Source organism: Triplophysa rosa, linkage group LG24, assembly GCF_024868665.1.
Source record: "Triplophysa rosa linkage group LG24, Trosa_1v2, whole genome shotgun sequence".
NCBI classification, from domain to species: Eukaryota; Metazoa; Chordata; class Actinopteri; order Cypriniformes; family Nemacheilidae; genus Triplophysa; species Triplophysa rosa.
Window position 1 is genome coordinate 11224727 of NC_079913.1, and position 21546 is coordinate 11246272.

The following is a 21546-nucleotide window of genomic DNA, read 5'->3' on the forward strand; positions in this document are numbered from 1 at the left end:
GCTTTTTAATGGGTTTGGAGTGGCTTACCAAATACCCTTTTTTGGATATCTTCAGTTGGCAATGCTCGATTGTGATTTTTTGATTTGTCGCCCATCTCTTCACCCCGGCAGAGAAGAATCTGTTCACGCGGGACCCCACGCAGCTGAAAGGCAGCTTCCTGTCGACACCGCTGCAGAAAAGCAACATGGGATTCGGCTTCACTATCATTGGCGGTGACGAGCCGGACGAGTTCCTGCAGGTCAAAAGTGTCATTCCGGATGGACCCGCGGCACAGGATGGAAAAATGGCTACAGGTAAAAAAACACAGTGTATTTAAGTTTTGTTAAAGTCAAGTCTTGGTTTGTATTTCGGTTCTTTTGTAAATAAACTGCACATGGGTTCAGTCTACTCGCCCGCAATGGATTTTATGTGACGCTCACACACGCATACCCCCGAAGCATTGAAATACACACACAGAATTGAAATATCTCACAAGCGTTCTGACAGAGGGAACAATAGTGCAGAGCTTTTTGTCCGTTCAGACTGCCAATGTATCTCCCAAGATGGCACTTCATTTTATTAGTGTTGTTGGTAGTTTAGGAAATGATCTTCTCTGCTCCTGTCGTCTCCTCTCTGTTCCTCTTCTCCACCCCACTGCTACCACTGGACTCGTTGTCCTACTTGTGCAATTCCGCAGTCACAGACTCTAACGCATGCAGTAAGACAGAGCTGTAGTGGAGTTTCAGGTCTAAGTGAGTGTGAAAAACCCAATTCTACTAGATTAGAGATGCTGTGGTGCTCAGAAACCTTGCTCACATGGTCTGCAGAGCACAGCCGCACATATTGATTTACACATGGGGAATGTAGGTCTTACAGGGTTTTTAGGATCTATATTAGATTATACCGTACACTTTACTGTACTGTACTATGTTATACTATTCTTTGCAGTGCTACACAATCTATTTTATAACACGTTTAAGCAAAGCTTTTATAAACGGTGTTAGGGCTGCAGCTATCGATTATTTTAGTAATCGAGTATTCTACAGATTTTTCCATCGATTAATCGGGTATTCGGATAATAAGTACTTTTTCTTTATTAAAGAGCAATACTAAATATACAAGAGAAAATAAGACAGGTCTCTTAAAATGAACAACTAATTTGTTTCCTTTTTAGAAAAATGAACATATTTATTGCTGAAATTGCATACATTAATATCTGTGAAAACTAAACCCATTTACTACATCCCATTGCCATATTACATTCAAAATGCAATATAGGCCTAATACAAATGTATAAATAAGAAACATGAATAAAAATAGAAAGAATAATTTCAAAGGTAAATAACTAACTTCAGTTTATGCATGATGCATTTAGTTTATCTAAATTAGTTTTAGTTTCTTTTTTTACTATCAAATAGTAATATATATATATCCACATAAAATACAGAGTTAACCGGACTTTTATTTTGGCAGGTCATCGGAAGACGCTTATTTTTTAGTGTGTTAGCTTCACTCAGTAAAATGTTCTGAAATAAACTCCCAGCGCAACTCTGGAGATGAAGTTCATGTGTTCATGTCCTCATAAAGTGCAGTTCATTCACTCAGACACGCAGAACAGACAGATGGCATGTGTAAATAACATGATTCGGCATCCACTAACGTCAGTCCGAATCTAGTTTTATGGCCGGAAAACAAGTTTCACTCGCAAAATAGAATAAAATAGTAAAATAGCAGTTCACCATTTCAATAAGCTATCACTTATTTATCAGCATGAGAAATATGTGTGAGCGTGGGAAGAGACGGTGAATGCGTGAGACTTGTGAGCCCTGTAAGTTTAGCGGGCTGTGCGTTAGTAATAACGGTCCGTGGGGAAACGCAGAGCTCCGTGTGTACTGTAGTTAAATGGATTAAACGAGGCTTCGAGGCAACAAAAATGGCCTCGATGACTTTTTATATTCGAATTACTCGAGTTACTAGAGGAATCGTTTCCGCCATAAAGTGCACTGGTACCCTCACTGGCTCAATGCCGATTCCATTGGCATCACACTGCAGTTTGGTCTGGTACTGCACTGCTAGACAGCAGGGCCTTAAATATAATATGAGAAATGTAGTTATGTCGCATCACCCAACTCTTACTACATGCCAGGGGCGGACTGGCCATCTGGCGTACGGGGCCGGAACGAAGGCGTTGGCCGCTAACGTATGTGGCCGTAAAGGACGCGTTTGCCGCTAACGTATGGGGCCGTAACGGAGGCGTTGGCCGCTTAGACGGACGTATTATAAATGTGAATGCACGCAACGAGAATGCAAAAGACACGTATGCATGAACCCCCCCGTCGACAGATTCGGTGGAGGGCCGATGCGGGCCCTAAAAATGCCAGGGCCGATTTTTCGCCCTGCTACATGCATGTCCGAACACTGTACTCCTAGGGAGGATTTTTAAAGCAAACATTTCTTTAGCAAGTATAAAAGTATTTACAATAATCAAACCACACAGTAGTGACATTTTGTACAAATGTTTAGTGGCAATAGATGTTATTTGCTTTATCGGTCAGTACACAACACCGTCTGACTGCTATTATTTTTATTTTATATTTATTAATGTCGCAATTATCTAAAATTGTTTAAAAATATAAAAATAAATACAAAAACCATTAGTAGCTGCACTAAATAAGATTTATGACTGATTGATCATAAATCTTAAATCACCAATGACCCGGCCAACAACCCAGCAAACCAGAATTTAATTGGCTTAGAAGCCCACGAGCGAGGCGTTTACATTGCAGAACGTTTTCCATACACCATTGATAGAGCATTCATTTGACATAAGCGTAGCGTTTTCTCTCTCCTTCCCTCCTAGCCAAGCGCTGCTTGTTAATTAAAGCTATCATGCAGGGTGCTTTTATCTGTGGCATGACACGGTTCACTACCTGCTCCTTAGAAATCTTCTATCTGCCCCGTCCACTGCTATTATAGATGCATCTGCCGTGTGTATGTTTACTCTGCCCCTCACAGCTGCACCAGAGGCCTCTCATAAAGAACCTAACAAGCAGATAATGAGTTGAATCAGGTGCACCAGCGTGCTGCTCTGGGACAGGAAGCTCAACTCGTGTGCCTGCTGGAGGGGCTCTGCTTTTGAGGGTTAATGCTTTAGTCGTATAGAATGTCTATTGTTGTTGCTTTGAGGCAACATTTTTGGGATTGTGTATTGATCGTGTTTGTTTAGCATGCCAGGCACAGACCAGGTGCTCCTCTGGGTTTTCTTGCATGCACAGACATCAGATGTCTCAGACATTTGTTCCCAGACCACCTCTTAAATTGTCTCTTTCATTAGTTGCGCAAAGGTTGTAATGCAGTTGAAGGGTTTATGGCGTTGAGCGATATTTCATGTTACTGAAAAATATAAGTTGATAAAAACCCAGAAAGTCATTGCTGCTAGTTTTTTAAATGCAGTAAACTTAATAAAGCCGCCTTTAGTTTACATTAAAACAGGGCTGAATGTTATTTAATCATATTTATTCAGTTTTATTTAAATGCTTTAATTTATTTATATTTTTTTGTACTGTATGGCTTTATTAATTAACTAAAAACCTTCCTTTCGTTCCTGTGTTTAATACACAAGGCCGGTGTATTAAACACAGCACATAAAATGTGAGATTCTTTAAACTTTCCAACATTGAAAAACTTTTATTTAAAGCAGCGTACAATACATTCAAGATTCATTTAGATCAGTATGTGTTAGGGCTGAACGATTAATCGAAATCGAATCGCAATCGCAATGTGAGACGTTGCGATTTGCTAATGTGAAAGCGATGTGAAAAATAGGAAACGCGTCTGTTCCAAGCCCGCTTTGAGTGGCATTCTTGCTAACCAACTGAGTTGAGCGCACCTCCGTTATGCCTATCAGCACTGCCCCAGCCAACTGCGTAAACGTCCGACATTAAAAAAACAAACAGAAGGCAGGAGAGAGACAGTGTGTGTTATTAGGGCATCAGCAGAGTCAGATCGATCATATTAGGCAAATAAATACTAAAGAACCGTCCAATTCAGAAGACCGCACACACAGCCTGTGTCATACTCGCGCGACTCTTCCCCGCGTTGTGCGTCTCGCGGACGAGCCGTTTAAACTTGACGCGCACACACAGCCTGTCATACTCGCGCTTCTCTGCCCCGCGTTGCGCGGACGAGCCGTTTAAACTTGACGCGCATACACAGCCTGTTTCGTAATGACGTTTATAGTACTTGAGTCCGGCTCGGGCATCTGGCAATATGGACGAGGCTTGACGCACGCGCGCACCCTGTGTAAACTCACGCCTAGCTCCGCGTTTCAAACAAATGTAAATTCTATCTAACTGTTTTGCTAATTTCACTTGGATGAAATTAAACATTCAGCACATTTTTTACTTGTTTTAAAAAATCCCACATACTTAAACAATAATAAATCAGCCTATGTAAACTATGAACTATTTTAATAATTCACTAACACAATAGAAAATGTTATGGATTTAAGGGTTACAATGGGAGTTGTATTTGTTTTAATGGAAACTATAATAGTGTACACTGGTATTTGGATTCTATTGGTGTGATGTAATCTGGAAGTTGGGAACCAATTGAACAACAGTAAGCCCTATTTGAATAATGCCCAAAGCACACTACAAAAATTAATTTTGTAATGGTTTTAATGGAAACAATTAAATGTTTTTTGTTGTTGTTTTCTTTCAGGGTAACTATACCCATACTGTGCTCCACACAACAATATTGAATTGAAGCTTGAATTAGAAAAGTTAAAATCGCAAATCAAATCGCAATCGCAATGTCTGTCAAAAATATCGCAATTAGATATTTTCCCCAAATCGCACAGCCCTAGTATGTGTTCTTTGGGAATCCAGCCTATGATCTTTGTGCCGCTAACTAACACAATGCTCTACCAATTGAGCTAGAGGAACTAACAATACAATAATAAATTATATTTACAGTACATTTAAATCTGGGGTACTATTTTAACATAAACAATTTGAGAGAAAGAAAGAAAATGTTGGAAAATGTTAAAATCTTAAGAAAACGTTCAAAGTTCATTAAATAAATGTAATAGTAATAATATACAGACATTCCATAAAGCAAAAAAATTGTCAGGCGAGTTTGTTGGTGGATTCTGCTGCAATGTTTTAAAAGGATGTAATGATCTGGTTTGCACTGTGGTGCTTTGGTTCGGATTAATGCTGACATACAGTTTGGTGTGGTACAGCGAAATCGCACAATATCATTTGCTGTCCAGAAGCAAAATTATTGATTGGTACACAGGAGGCTGCGGGCAAATGTCAAACGTATTTACGAGTTATAAATCAAAATTCCTGCTCTGCACACAACAGTCAGGAGAGAACAAGCCTATCAATAAACATACGGTATTGCATGATATCTCTAGGAAATGGAGTGCACTTGACCAGCATAAATACACTAGTAACAAAGACACACCATACGATTCTACTATCTTGTTTACAGTAGAGGCCAAAAGTGATGTCCGGAGGGCATATTTGTACAGTATATGCTTTTAATGACCCCTCACGTTCGATTAACCCATAAAAATATTGAGGTGTATGGTACAAAATGGACAAAACACGGTAATCGTTTTACAAAATATTTAGCAAATTACTGTACACTGTATCAAAAATAAATCTTTAATAACATGTTTGAATAAAGGGAGATGTCGTCAGTTGGCCACTAATTTATGTCAGACACACGAATCACATATACTGTTTATAACATACTGTAAACATATTATAACATAATTCCTATAGTCATGTTTGAGATATTCCATAATTTTGATGAGTTTTAATGTGTAAAATCAGGGTTTAGTTGACCTTTTGAGCCTATTCAACTTAAGGAATTTCAGGAGAAGTTAGTTTTAGGTGTTTATATAAAGATTACAGCTGCTTCACAGAAAGACATACAGTACATTTAAAACATATTGTAAAATCGAATAGTCAACATTTTGCAAGAATTATTTATTTCAATGTTGCAATTAACCTTATATTTCATTCATACAATGACAAGGAAAAGATAACTACTCTCTACTAAAAGACATTAAATGTGTATTTTTTCTTATATTTCTATTTTTAAAAAATGATGGGGCTCTTGAGATTGTACCTGTCTAGGTGGGTCCTGTATTTAAAGTTTAGGAACCTCTGATTTAATTTCTATACTTTAAAAGAACTCTATGTTGTTTTAAATGAAAGATCTGCCAACATGTAAATGAACAGTAGGAGAGGCTGTGATTCAAGCTGTTAAATATAAAACATAAAAAGCTGTTAAAATATAACGTTTTATTCAAATACAGTGAGTGAATGATGTTTGGGAGAACCGATCTGGAAGTACACATCACAATTAAAGCCTGGGATTTTGTTACCGCATGGCGATACTTTAGTTGAATTGAGAAAAGAGTCTTTCAAATTGGAGCCCTGTTATTGTTACAGTCGCCAGGGAGACTGCATGAATAAAACATGGAATTATTAAAAAGGCTATATTTTTTTCATCCTGATTGAAGAGAATACTTTTATTGGGTAAAATAATATTTTATTTGATTCAATAGCTCTTTTTTAAAACCTAGTAAACTGCCTTGATGTCTATACCTTGTATAGTGTACACTATACTGTAGGCAGCTCCCTTTCAAGGCAGAATTATGAATATCACGAATTATGATATAAAATTCAGTCTAGATAGGCAGCTTACCTAAAGGTCCAGTGTATGAAATTTAGCGGCATCTAGCAGTGAGGTTGCGAATCGCAACCAACAGCTCACTCCGCCGCTCGCCCCTCCCTTTTGAAACTAAGATGTCGTCACGTTATAGCTTTTTAGCGAAGGAGATAACGTATTTACGAAACGCGCTCTGCAGAGCAGTTTGTCCGTTTAGGGCTACTGTAGAAACAACATGATGAATTCCATGTAAGGGGACCGGCGGTGTATGTAGAAAGAACTAGCTCATTCGAAGGTAATAAAAACATAACGCTTCATTATGTAAGGTCTTTATACACCTCTGAAGACATAATTATATAAATTATATCGCATTTCTGTCAAGAGACCCTCCAAAACATTAAGGTTTTAATATCTACTCAATTGTGCTTATTTCTTGTTTCTAGGTGATGTGATTGTCTACATCAATGACGTCTGTGTCCTGGGCACCACCCACGCTGATGTCGTAAAGCTTTTCCAGTCAGTCCCGATTGGTCAGAGCGTAACCCTCGTCCTGTGCAGGGGTTACCCTCTTCCTTACGACCCTGAGGATGCAGCCAGCACCATGCTTCCCCCCATTGGTCTCATCGAGCGGCCTCTACTCGTCAATGGGGGGAACAGCTACGACAGCTACATGGAGTACATCTCCCGCACCGCGCGCTTTATGGACCCCCTCCATACGCCGTTAGGACCACCTCATCCCGGAGACACCCACTTGGACGCCGGTCCACTAGAGGACAGCGTCTCCATGGCGTCGTCAGGAGCTGCTGGAGGAGAGCTGTTGACGGTTACCATGGTGAAGGGGGGAGAGGGTTTTGGTTTCACCATTGCAGATAGTAGCGGAGGACAGCGAGTGAAGCAGATTCTGGAGGCGCAGGGATGCCCGGGGCTGTTCGAGGGTGATCTGATTGTGGAGATTAACCAACAACCCGCGCTAATGCTTTCGCACACGCAGGTGGTGGAGCTGCTAAAGGAGTGTCTGGTTGGGGCAGAGGCCACGTTGGTCGTACAAAGGGGCTGCACAGGTAAGAGAGCTCATGTTTGTGGTGGTGCGGGGGTTTATGGCTTGTTTTGAAGACCACAGAAACCCATGACAGTTGCTCTTGAAGCTCAGTGTTTCACATTTTTATTGGTATCAGATCTCATCCTTTTAGAATGACGATTTTGGTGTGTGTATCTACACGTCTAGCACTTGGTGGTTGTTAAGCACAGAATTTAATTATCAATGGCATGAGATACACTTGGATCTGGTTTATTATTTTGGTGTCTGAAATGTGCTCGCACAATCTGCTTTTTTAAATGACCAGACATGAGAATAGAAGTCGTTAGCCGGATCTGTTTTTTTAAGTGAACAAACAAGATACCGTGTTGACATTTCATTGCTGATGATGAATATTTGATTTGCGTGCAGCGTTATCTAATTTCAAGCTCTCTCAGTTGTGTATCTCCCGATCGTTGTTATTGACCATTTGTTATTAGAGAAGCCAGGCTTCCTGATAGGACAAATAAACGTTAATTGAAAGCTCAATATGCAGTCAGCAATCAGATACTGTTTTCTAGCTCAAATGACGCTCCCTTAGACTCCCAGTCATGCTTCTGGACAGGGCCCAGAAATGACTTGTTTACTACTTCTGCAATGTACTTTGATCTTTTCTCTATTAAATAAATGTTTAGACTCCCAGTCAATCACGCCATCAAGGGAGTGGCCACTGACCTGGGTAGGCAAACTGATGCAGGGTTGCCAGATTTGCGTAACAAAACCAACTCAAAGGCTAATTTAAACTAGCCCAATCATGACCCCCGCCCGAACACCTAAACTAAAATATGTGCATCTCTCATACCTAAAATACATATTTTACTGTCACTGTTAGGTGAAGATGGCTTTAAAGCAATCAATGTCCACCACATACAGTATATAAAGGCGTTTAATTGGCCGGTTGGTTCATTGTGTCCTCTTAACTTTTGTAATTCACTCTTTAAGATTTCTGGCTTGCTCAAAGCGCTGAGTCACTCTGAGGAACAAGCTGTTTCTGCCATTTTGTTTTCTGCGACCTTCACTGTGCAGAAAAGCACTGTGGGTAAAAATAGGCTCTGACACATAATTAGCAAATGCATCAACATGCATAAGCGCTACCTGTGTGCTTAATACATTTATAAACAGTATTCAGTACAAGGACTCTTGCATAACATGACAACATATGCACTCTGAAAAGTTAGTTCATTCTGAAACTTTAAGCTTTCATTTAAAATCATAATTTAATCGTTTTGCTTTGCTAATATGTGCCCTTCCTTTTATTGTACATAAGTCATCACTAAACGTTATCCAAACAATGAAAAATCTTTGTAACCTGTATTATAAACGTAGCAATTTATTTAGCCTTATATTTTGTCCCTTATGAAACAAAATATATGGGATTATACTGAAAAATATAATGTAATATGTTAAATAATAAATTGCTACATATTGGAACCAAGTGCTTGTATTTTTAAATATATGAAAATGTATTATTCAATATATTTTAATATTTTAACAATGTATCCTTCCATATGTTTTTAAATATATACACTACCGTTCAAAAGTTTAAGATCACATACTCATTCTTTATTTATATATTTTTCCACATTTTAAAATAATAATAAATTCGTGGAATAAGACAATTGAAACTGTGGGAGTTATGTTGTAAATAAAAGCTGTTATATTTTAGCATCTTCAAAGTAATAACCCTTTGCCTAGAATTTGCAAAATCGTATACTTGGCATTTTATCATTCAGCTTCTTGAGGTCTCAACCTGGGAAGCTTTTGAAGAAATTTACATCTACTGTATACTGTATGACTACTATTGGAATGTTTTTTTTTCATTAATTGGTCCAGTATTTGGTAAGTAATCCATTTAAAAACACCATTTTGACATGAATATGTTGGCACAATTATATTTTTTCTACAAAAGTAATTTAAAACACTAAAATTTACACCAGATTAAAAGATTTGTAAGATCATGAAAATCATTTTTGTCAAGTGATCATTAACTTTTGACCAGTGTTGTATGCAATTATTTGATATTTTGACAGATAATATACAGTATAAGAAAATATAAGTTTCCTTGCATAATGTTAGTTGTCTATCGGTGAAATGTACGCAAAAGCCAAATAGCTTTAAGGTGTTGGTGTGGCTTCCTGTGTTAATGTAATGCAGCTTTTGTCCGTTCTTGCCAATAGTACATGCAGTCATTTAATGCCGATAATACAGCTTTATTATTGGGCTACATCAACATGCTCTCAAGGGTGAAGTTGACCTTCAGTTTTTACATCCTGGTTAAAACAAAGCCTTGAAAAGTGAGTGAGAGCTTTAAAACCGAAGGAAATATATTCACAATTTATTGCAAACTTGCATTCAAGTCTGGCTCTATTCTGATACATAACACCCACTTTTCATAATCCAATCAATACCTAATGGATAAAATCAAGTCTTGTCCTACATTGTTTTTTATCGTGTCGAATATTCAGAAAACCACACATTACAATCAATCAAATGGGTTGCCAATGCTGTTTCATGTTGAGTACGCATTACGAATGTTCTCCTGAAGCTCTATAAATAATGAACATGTTCCCACGTAGCATTTTCCAGCGCACACACTTCCCACACACACTAACACACTGGCCAGACACTGTCTCACATACAAATTACGCTTTTCTGGTTCAGCGTCTAGCTTTCAAGGGGCAGGGAATCAATGCGGATTATTTTACAGTGCTGTTGATTATCGCTGCTGATAACTTGCTTCTCACCTGAAACTGATTTCTAGATTTGCCTCCAATTAATCAAGCCATTGACTTTTCTACCATTACCGCAGTTATTCAATAAAAAAGCCGACGCTGCACTTGTTTTCAGCACACGTACAGTCTATCCAAGGTGTCAGAGACTAGAAAGCACAGAATTTGAGCGCAATGGGAAGCATTCGCTGAATTCACTTCGGATTCGGGTCTGCGGTCCATAGGCCAAGATTAATTATGAGTCATTCATCTCAGGAAATAAAAAGGCGAGCCACACGCACCTGTCTGTACTGTAGAAAGGTCATTCATTTGGTGCGTTTTAGTATTCAATGCGAAAAGCCCTTCAATAGCTTCAGCTGACTGACACCTGCTCTGACGACATTTAAGGCATTTTTTCAAAAGCGCTTCGAGCCAGTGTGATTAATGACCCGTTGTATTCAGAGTGTGTGATGTAACCCGCAGAGAAGCGAAGAAAGAAATGGGAGAATATATAGAATAAAAACTAGGACGTGGGGATGCAAATGATTTTGAAAGGTATTTAAAGTGCTTATGTGATGTTCGTGTAGGTCAGAAGTTAATGAGAGAGAGATTTATTGCTTGTTAAGCCCGTGTGATCAGCAGGCATTCTATATCATTTACATTTCAAGTGCAGATGCACTTAAATACAAACTCCTTACTGTCATGTACATACAGTACAAGTATAATTGGGTGACACTTGTGAAAACGTGTGTCTGGGGCATTTTTGTACTGGAATAAAAATATATACTTTGAATATATTCTCAAAGACGGCTTTAATTTCAGTAGTTTTTGTTAAATCTTTATGTTATATACAGTATACTATAGACATTTTCACTGGGAACAACAGAAACAAATGTTATGTGGCCCAAACTTAACTTCCGGTAGACCTTCGCAAAGAATCAAAAACTGTTGAGTAGTTTTAATGTAATTTAATACAATTATTATACAAGAAAGAATTTGTATCAATTAATATTAATATAAATTAACTAAACACAGACCGGAAGTTACCTTCGGGCCAGGCGCGTGCTTCCGATGAAACTGTCTATAGTTGTGTCCTAAATTATGTACTATGCACTATGTAGGCTACTATCTAGTGTATGAGCTTTAATAGGGTCATATCATCTCAAATGGAGTGCTTAACGGCTTTATACTAACCGTATAAATATTATATATCCCGTTTCCCAGACAAGGGCAAATGACGTCAAACGCATAATATATTTGTGATTGCAGTTTTTTCCTCCCCTAAATTTTTGAGTGAAAATGACCCCAAAAACATTTTCTTGACAGGGTTTGTGAGTTTAAAGATTATTTTGGGAGAATTTAGGTTGGTATGGTGCTGTAATATGAGTTTCACAATAGGGATCCAGAATTTAAAATATCCGTAGAGATGGATTTTTAGCAATAATGAATAAACCTTTCATGACTGACCTACTATGGGCTCAGAGTTACACTGAAAAAAAGAATTTTGATACTTTTACTTAATTTTAACAAGCTAAGTCAACACATTTTTTCATGTTTAGTCATCTAACTTAATCCGTTCAAGTTGGACCTGTACATGAATGACTTAATGCAAAAAAATTTAATTGGACAGATGATCTCCTTTTCTTAAGTGTTGTTTTGTGTGTTTTTCAGTAAAGAGAAACAATTGTTAGTGTTTAATGTTCATTTATTTTAGAGATTTAGAAGAGTTTGTTATATTTTTTAGTTTTGTTCAGAAGAGCGTTGCCTTTGCTTTGGTAGTGATTTGGTTACATTTTTAAACTTAAGTTTCTGTTGAGCTCTGTTAAGTTAATATCTTGGAAAAGAGTTTATGATGATGTAATGTATATTGTAACCAAACGTCATTGTAAACCTTGTTTAAAAGTCTGTGTTTGTGCAAATGTGTGGTAGCATTTAAAACTGCCATAACACGCGGTTTCTGCCAATCTCATATTAATCTTGAGTACCTATAGAGTAGTATTGCATACTTAGTATCTTCGAAGAGTATTTGGTTTGATCACATTTATAAAAGATAGATACAGCTGTACGATTATTTCTGGAAAAATGCGACATCTGGAGGGTGTGCGGGGAGGAACTAAATCACGAGCAAACAATAGCCTGCCCTATATCATTGCATTATCCCTGCATAATTATTTATTTACTATAAGTTTGTGTTGTTTATGCACGTACGCGCCGATTGCCTACCAAACACAGACACGTGACTTAGTTTGACTTACCGCATGCTGTTCATGTCCGGCATCTTTTAGCGCAGGGACCGCTCCATCTATCAGTTTCAAACGATCTGCAAATCTACCGTTATATCCACCATTTATATAACATCCATCACTGAAATGCCGTGAACAAACAAACACACCTAAACGTCACTATCGCAAGAGTAACGAGCTGCACCTGCAGGCCAATCTTGACGCAGCGCAGACAATCTTGATGGTAAGCGGGTCTTCCTCGTTGGTTGGTGCGTGGGTGGGCTATTTCTTTCGCTTTGCTGTGCTTTTCCGGGAGAATTGTCCAATAAAAGGAATAGGATCCCTGCTACGAAACGGGGATCCAGAATTATAAAAAACTTTCCGAAACAAGTTGGAGTGCTGAGGGAGTGTATCAAGCACAGAAATGCTACATCATACGTCCAACTCGTTTTTGACAAGTTGACCATGTTAAGCATTAGAAGCCTGCATGTTTAACATTGTAAAGAAGTCAGAATCCACGAAACATCGTTGCATGCCCCCTTTATGCTTTAGTAAGCAGGGTTGTGAAAAGATTTGCAGGCTAGCAAGTAAGCATGTTAGCAGTACAGTTAGTAAACTACCTAACCTCCTGACATTCCTATATGTAAGATGATGTAGCATTAGAGTGTTCTCTGAGAAGAAATAAAACTGCAGTGCATTGTGGGGGTAATTAAACCCAACTGTGAAATACTTTTTACTTAATCAAATGTAATGTTCATCGCAGAGTTAGTTGAATGAGTTCAAGATTTTAAACAATTTTCTACACTGCTAAAGAGAAAAGAATTGGGTATGTTTCTGGAACAAAAGTCACTTGCTAACAGATGCTATTTTCACTCAGGTTGTTTGGATCTGTGAGGGGCTCGTGGGTCACCCTGATTAATATCAAACCCTTTGAAGCAGAACGCAGGAAGGTTATCAGCATTTATTCTCTTAATGTTGATGCGGTGAGATTTATACCTCACCAAAGTGAAGTGCGATGAAACTAGATTGTGTTAAATGGCCTTGTATCTGCAAGGGTACTGACCCGTAGCTGGGACGTATGTTTTGTGTAAGTGTGTGTGGGTAGATGCTTTTGTGCTAGCCTGCTTGAAAGTCATTACGGTCACTTGAATATGAATATGGCCTGCTGTCCCGTACATAAGCAATCTGTCCTGTTCTCAGCCTTGTTATATCCAGACTGGCTGCACCGTGAGGCTCGAAACGCTTGAAACTGCCCGTAGCGGGCTCACGCTATCACGCTAGCACCCAAGTTTAGCATCCGTCTGTTGAAAATTACCATGACTGACATATGGAGGTTGGAAAAGGATTTGCACAAACCAACAGTTTGTGTCATGCTAAGTCACAGGGTCAGTTTTATTCAGCGTCGCCGCCATCTGTATTTATCCACACCATTTACTTAAGCACAATCAATTGGAGAATTTCCATCGCAGCTGTCTGTTGTTTATAACCTTTAATGCGAGTTACCCAAACAGGACGTGTACTTCTAGTTTCACCCTTGCAGGTCCTGGAACAACATTCCTTTACCAACCAGATGTTTGGGGTAGGTGTAGAGCTGGGATTTAGGATTCGAGCAATTACTGAATCATTTTGTTTAATTTCATAAATAGGTTTATATTAAGGGCAAGATTTATAGCTTTGGCTTAGGACTTGAAAAGCATTGTTGTCAACCAATCGAATTTTAGGGTAGGTTTAAGCTCAAACAACAGCCAATTAGATTTCAGGGTTAGAGCTAAAGTACCTAATTATGAAGTAGACATATCACACTATACGGTAGCGTCAATAGCCGTGATATAAAAACCATAATGATCAATATCGTGCTATTTCTGCACATACAATAATATCTTAAATAATTCAGCACCTATTTCAAGTTTTGCCTTAGGAGACACAATAGTTACAAACACTCTCTCTAATCCTTACACTCAAATTTTAAGTGTGATTTGCCAAAAAAGGAGAAAACACGAAATAAGCTCAATTAAAGATAAAATTCACAAACAGCATTATTTTTCATTAAAAAAGCATTGAAAAGATATTGGGATAATATCGTTACAACGAATTCTTGTGGCTACGATAACCGTGAGGTAAAAGAAATCTGATATCATCAAAGCCCTATTATAAACACAACCTGTCCACCAAAACCATCTGACTGTATAGTTCGCTTGTCGATTCCCAAAGAACGACCCATAGGAGCTTTTACTAAATTAACACTTCTACCGACAACAGGCGATGTGTAATTTTTCATATTACAAAAAGGGGAAAATGTGATTAAGGGGACCATGTACATTTTTTGGTAGCACCAGTGAAACGTAATTTAATTTCATTGACTTTTTCTACGACAGCTAGAGGGCGCTTAACCTCAAAGCATTGCTATGTCGTAATAAGTTGCTTACACAAACGACCTATGGGGTCGTATTTTAGAAGAGGACAGGCTCTATAAACATACAATAATGATGTTAATTATGCAGTTTTTCAATCACAGATTTGTGTCTTATACTTGTTTTATCTGAACCTAGGTGAGTAAATTACATCAGCGATGGCTCACTCACGCAGAGAGATCTGTAATGCGTGGCGGGTTGGCCAGACATCCCATCGTAACTTTAGAGCAGTCCTCTGTACGAATCCAATCAGTGAAGCGTTCCAGGAGCGTTTAGACAGCCTATTATACGCCCTAATAAAAGTGTCAGTTCTCCAGTGCTGAAATGATGTGCCACTTCTTAATGTGCCGCAATTTGGCCTCACTGTCTCAAAACTGGACACTGGCCATCTTTTCTAATTGCACAAGTGCAAATAAAAGTCTCCTTTGTGCACAGCTTGGTTTGTTCTGGATTTTTCCCTGATGATCTTTTCTAATCTTTTCTTTCCGTCTTGCAGTGCAGATCACAGTTTATTTAGACTTGGTGAAATTCTTGACTTAGGAAAATTCAGCGAGTGGAAGAAGAGGATTTGATGATTAGACAAAACTATTCATGGCTGTGGCCTGTACAATCATTTGTGTCATCTCAGAAGATAGTAACTAGCTAGATTCTAAATGTATAATCTTTAGGCCCATCTCAGTCAAAGCAATTCGGCTGCAGTATAGCTCATAAATCCCGCCCTCTCCATGTAAACGAATGGAAATCATGTCAAACTAAAAAATCCAATTGCACTTCAAATATATTTTTACTACTGATGGTTTCTGTCATGATCGTTGGTTTTCCGCTGACGTATGTTCATGTTTTCGTCTTTATGAAAAGTTTGGTTTTAGTTATAAGATGATGTAAAAAGGGGAGTTGTAACACGATTTCTTCGCTTACCATTATACGTTTACCGATATCGTGGCTCCACCTCGTGCTTCTGCACAGACTCTGGCTCCAAATGATGTCACTGGCGCCATATGTCAGCAGCCATATCTCAGACATTTTGCCCGTCGTCCATCAACGGTTTATGATCTCAACTCAATATAAACATTAAGAAGACAATGAAGCATTGACACATGTGTGATAATAGATTTTGGTTTTCTGAGAGATAAACTTAAAAATGAACAAATTGAGAAAAATAACACAACACATAGTATAAACAATAGGCTTCATTCACATACTGTAGGGTGCTTTAGTTCAATTAAGATAATATTTTTTTATTCTTCAGTTGTATCGGGCTATAGATTAGGCTTTAAACTTCGGAAACCTCAAAACTATTAAGCGTGACAGTAGACCGATTGTTTATAAATGTCCCATTCAATTTGTCCAGATGGTCATATGCTTCTACTGCCAGATCTCTTTGTTTTTGCACCCCACACGTCTAGCACTTTTCACTTGTGAAAATACCCTTGGCTGCTGATTTAAGTGCAGTTTGGCATGTTCCCCTGGAATGGTTAATGTTTGGATTTGTCTTTGAAGAGCTCGTCCAGGATTTCTTTCTCCGAGTCCATAGATTACCACACACAGTGCGCCATCTGCCGTTGGCCTGAGAGGCTTACTAAGCCAATATCTTACTGTTACCAAATAATTGTTGGCTCTCTCTTGAATTTTCACAATGAGATCCTTGGTAATATGGCAGACAGCTCTATAGTCAATATCGGTTATGATATCCGGATGTTGGGAATTACTTGGGAGCCACTGACCTTTAAAATTAAAGCAGCCAAATGAATTAAAGGCACTGAATGAAAGAGCCTCTCAATATCGATTGTTGTGCAGCCGACGTGCAGCCGACGTCCATCCTCATGGCAGATTTTCTGGATGAGTTTTTCATTGCTGTCGTTTGAGACCTACTGGGAGAACCATTGAATTCCTGTAATTTTAGGCGTCATCATTGTTAGCAGATCGACTAGAATGTTAGTGAAAGGAATTATATTTACATCTATTGTTTATGAAGGATATTTGTTTACTACTGACTGACTTTTACTATTAAGTGTGGATAAATGCATATAGTTCCAGTATATGGAGAACTATATGGAGAGCCTATGTACACAGGAAGGGGTGGAGCCCTATAGAAGGTCAGACTTAAGTTTGTTGCGCACATACATCTGAAAGACGTCTATTTAATGTCTGCATTTACATCTGCAAGACGTATTTTTTCGATTGTTTGCTATATGTTTACAGTCAGATGTCATATAGACATCGAGATGATGTCTGCAAGATGGTTTATGATTTAGAATGTTTGGAAAACTGCCTTTTCTAAGATGTTTTTACATAGCAGATGTTTTTCAGATCTTACAGACGTACCTGTGCTATCTGGACTATATTAGTATACTGTGGATACTCACCTGTAGATGTATACATTTGAATTTTCCCCCTTATTTTCCCCTTTTGTTGTTTCTTTGGTACTTTGGGTTTCATTTGTTGTGCATCTATAAATACTTAAGTGTTGGACTGTCTGTTTTTGGCACTGTAAATATCATCTTGCATGAAACGTGCTGTTGCGGAATGAGCCATCATTTTTACATCTTTTTCACTTACCATGTCCCCAGGCCCACTGGTTGTGCTCGCTTTATCACACATTGTCAGGTCACACACTTTGGCATTACGTTTTGCTATTGAAATCAAAAATATGTCACATTTATTTATAATTAGACCGCCGTAATGTTTCTGATTGGCTGTGATTGTGTCACATCACGCAGCAGTTTTGCATTCATCGTGGACAGGAAAATTGCTCAACTTTACAAGGCCACATCAACACAACGTAGCACTTTTGAGTGCTAATAGCGACTACAGTATCAGCGCAAATTCTTTCTCGTTTTAATTTGTGAACCGCGTTATGTCAATTATAACCGGAGTCCTGCCGGAGGGAGCATTGATGTTACTGAGATATATGGATACACAAGAGAATGTAATTAAACGTTTTACTTCCTGTCACGCAGTTGTCATGACTACCTGTTAAAGCATCTTCTGTTATGTAGCTGGCTTTTAGAAGAAATGTGTTTTCTAGTATTACAATGTGTATTTCTGGTTAATGATACGATCTATCAGTTATCATTTCAACTAGCAGCTCGATCCATCTTTTGTGTTTGTGTGTCTAGTAAGAGAAGCAGATGACTCTGAACCGCTTCTGGAAAACAAACGCCTCCCAGCATCTCACCAAAGAAGTAATTAGCTCCAGCTTTACTGATATTCTCATTAGCTGATGTATACCCATTAACTCATCAATGGGCATGGGACTATTTGCTTACCAAAGCCATGCTTCACTATTTCAATATGAGCTTATGGGAAATGTCTATTGACAGGGAATATGAATACACGCATGCTTTGTTTGACAGATTAGTTGTATATGATCCATGTATAAAGGACATTTCAGTCAATTTAATGTTGGAACTTCACCCATGAGTCTGAGAGATTAAAGTCAATGCCTAAATACACACCAGTGCACCAAACAAGCTAGAAAATCTAAGCTTCTGTTCTGAATTATATGAGAAACATTCCAAGTTGGGCGTTTGCCCGGGTGTCTTGGATTGTTGGCCCTTGTGTTTGTGAGTGAGAGAGAGAGTGTGTGTGTGTTTTGATTTAATTCAGCGGTTTATTGAAATCACTCTTATTTTTCCTCTATTCATCTGAACTGGCCGAAGGCAAGTCACCTGCAATGGTAGGGCGCACTTGGTTAAATAAAGAGACAGCGTTGTGAATTTGCTAAAGGTGAAGGCATTTCCCTGGTCAAAAGAATGTATCTATGTCTAAGTATCATGAACTATAAAGGGGGCTTTCCCGCACAGGGCTTAAACCTAGTCCTAACTTAAAGGTGTCTTGATCGAAAACAACTTGCACTGACATATCTTAAAATATATCAGTGTGATTGTTTTGTCTCAAGATGCACACAGGAATTTTTTTTGTTAAATATCTAAAAATGACTTAAATATCCTAATTTAAGGCCTAGTCCTGGCTTAAAGGGATACTTTACTAGCAAATAAAAATTTCCCCATGTTTTACTCACCTTCAAGGCATCCTAACTGAATATGGTTTTCTTCTTGAAGAATAATGCAGTCGGAGTTATGATACCACGTATCATTTTACTTCCTGGCGGTTGAATGGGTGTTGACTTTTTGAAGCTCCAAAAAGTGCATCCATCGATCAAAGAACTGCTCGACACGGCTCCGTGGTCTTAACAAAGTTCTTCTGAAGCGAATCGATGCGTTTGTTTAAGAGAAATATCCATATTGAGAGCTCTATTAACGTTGACGTCTAGCTTCTGTCATCTCTTGAATGCGCGTGAACCAGAGGCTTGTTTTTCCGGCAAATGATGGTGACGAAAGCTCCCGCTAGAGTAGACGAGATCCTAGTGGAACAAAACGACGCCTGCGTCATCTGCCGGAAAAAGACCCATCCGTGTAATAAACAGGAAGTGCAGTTTACGCAGTCCCGCCTGACTTTATAACTGTATAAAGAAGACGCGTGTCTGCGCAGCTTGCGTTGTATAAAGAAGATGCGCCAACTCTTTTATTGAATATAACATCAGAAAAATCGTGGAGCTCGCGCTGTATGTGCAGTTTGCGCAGTCCCGCCTGACTTTATAACTGTATAAAGAAGACACGCCTCACTCTTTTATAGAACATCACGATGTTTCACTGTAGCCATCGTCCGATGTCAATTTGGTAGACATCGCCCAACCCTAATCAAAACCGTAATGTTTGATTGTTTGTAATGACAGTTCATATAAGTGAGCAAGTATACGAATCGGCCAGTAGTTGTATGTTGAAATCAGTATTGTATCCATAACATATTCAAAAATGTATCCATAACATCTACATACAGGTATACTGTATATTCAATACATGCAACATTTAGTATATTATACAGTATACGCTATCAGCAGCAGCTGCATTGGTGAGCCTGCTGGGTCTGTCTGTATATTATGAATAAATGAAGATTTATGCTCCCCATCTGATCTCTGATGTTTAATCTTGTTTAGATAATGAAATGTGCCTCGGTCATAAAGCGAGCAGTAGACGGTTAGCAAATCGCTGATTTGAGCTAAAGTGGACATCTGATGTCCCAAGTGCCCACAGCGTATTTTAATCACCACGCATTATAGCCCACACAAAAGATGCTAGAAGGACGGAGAGAGATTTTTGCATGGCTTTAAAATGGCAACACAGAGTCACTTTGTAGAAATGATGCAAAGACACCTGTTAATTTAAGCACCACGGTGCAGGGGTGTAGATCCAAAACATCACATTATCAGTGTTATTATAATAATTGTAATGAAGTGGCATAACTCACAGTAGTGGGCGGGGCAGCTGCATTAGGGCCAATGACAACCTGTCCGTCACACAGTGTATTTAAAAAGGCAACCCGCTGAAATGATTATAAGGTTGGAAATTGCAAAACATTCACTGTCAAGAGACTTCATAATGTCTCATACAATATTAACTGTATGCACAGTGGCAATGAGAAAGGTACACTACCATCGAAAGTTTAGGGTCTGAATCCTTACTTATTGATTTTTTTCTTCATCGCTGACCTTGAGATGCTTTTTAAACAGCGTTCTCTTATTGTTCTTTCTTCATTATTCAAAGTAATTCAAATAAAACAAATATTCAAAAGTGCAGTCTGTACATTTGAAAAAAAAACGAATATGTTTGTACAATTGTATATGTGTCTGCATAACTTATTTCAGGCATTTAAAGAATGCACTTTCAGATTAAAAGGATTTTAATGTGAAGAGAACTATTTCACTCAGGTGACCCCTAACTTTTAATAGTGATAGTTTGGTTAAGACTAAATGTTATTAAACTTATTTAAATATAAAAATGGGAAATGCTACTATAATAAAATCCAGCTGCTGCTTGGTTTTGCAATGCTTTGTCTATCTAGAACCTTCATCGCCGTAGAGACTCTTATCACGAAAACCTTGCTTTGGCTATGTGTTAACCTAATTTCAGAGGATTCTTTAAAGTCACGGTTATCTGCAGATGCTATCTCGTGTCTTAATGACACCATCACATTAAGATCCCCTCCAAATTCAACAGAGATTTGCAGGGTTTTCTTTCCCTGACTGTGTGAATTCCTACATTTAGGAAAAGCCAGCTGATCACCAGTTAGTGAAGCGTAGATTTACGGTCACGTCTTCACAGTCGACCACGCCCTGTCAGGAATGGTAAGGGGAAGAACCCAAGCGCAGCCAGGCAGTGAAGGGGTTAACACGAGATAAATATATTTATTTTAAACAATAAACAAAAGTACAAAACAAAACACCCACGAGGGGGTAAAACGGTACAGAGGGTAACAAGAACATAAACTGACTAGACTAAACTGACAACTTAAAACAATACTAGACAACCAAAAAAGAACGAACACTAACTAGACTTACTTTAAAGATCACGAACTGGAACAAGAACACAAGCAAGAGTATAAACAGGAAACCGCAGGA

General features: G+C 38.5%; 1 protein-coding gene across 19 annotated transcripts in view; it reads left to right on the forward strand.

Annotated features, from left to right (window-relative positions):
• Positions 1 to 21546, forward strand: part of magi2a (membrane associated guanylate kinase, WW and PDZ domain containing 2a) — a 190778-nt gene that overhangs the window by 137152 nt on the left and 32080 nt on the right. For all 19 annotated transcript variants that reach the window (XR_008961905.1, XM_057323688.1, XM_057323689.1 and 16 more), the window contains 2 exons: positions 112 to 294; positions 7114 to 7731. Coding sequence is in view for 18 of the 19 variants with exons in the window: in XM_057323688.1 (XP_057179671.1) it covers positions 112 to 294; positions 7114 to 7731 (801 nt within the window). In the remaining variant the exon portion in view is untranslated. The remainder of the gene's footprint in view (positions 1 to 111; positions 295 to 7113; positions 7732 to 21546) is intronic.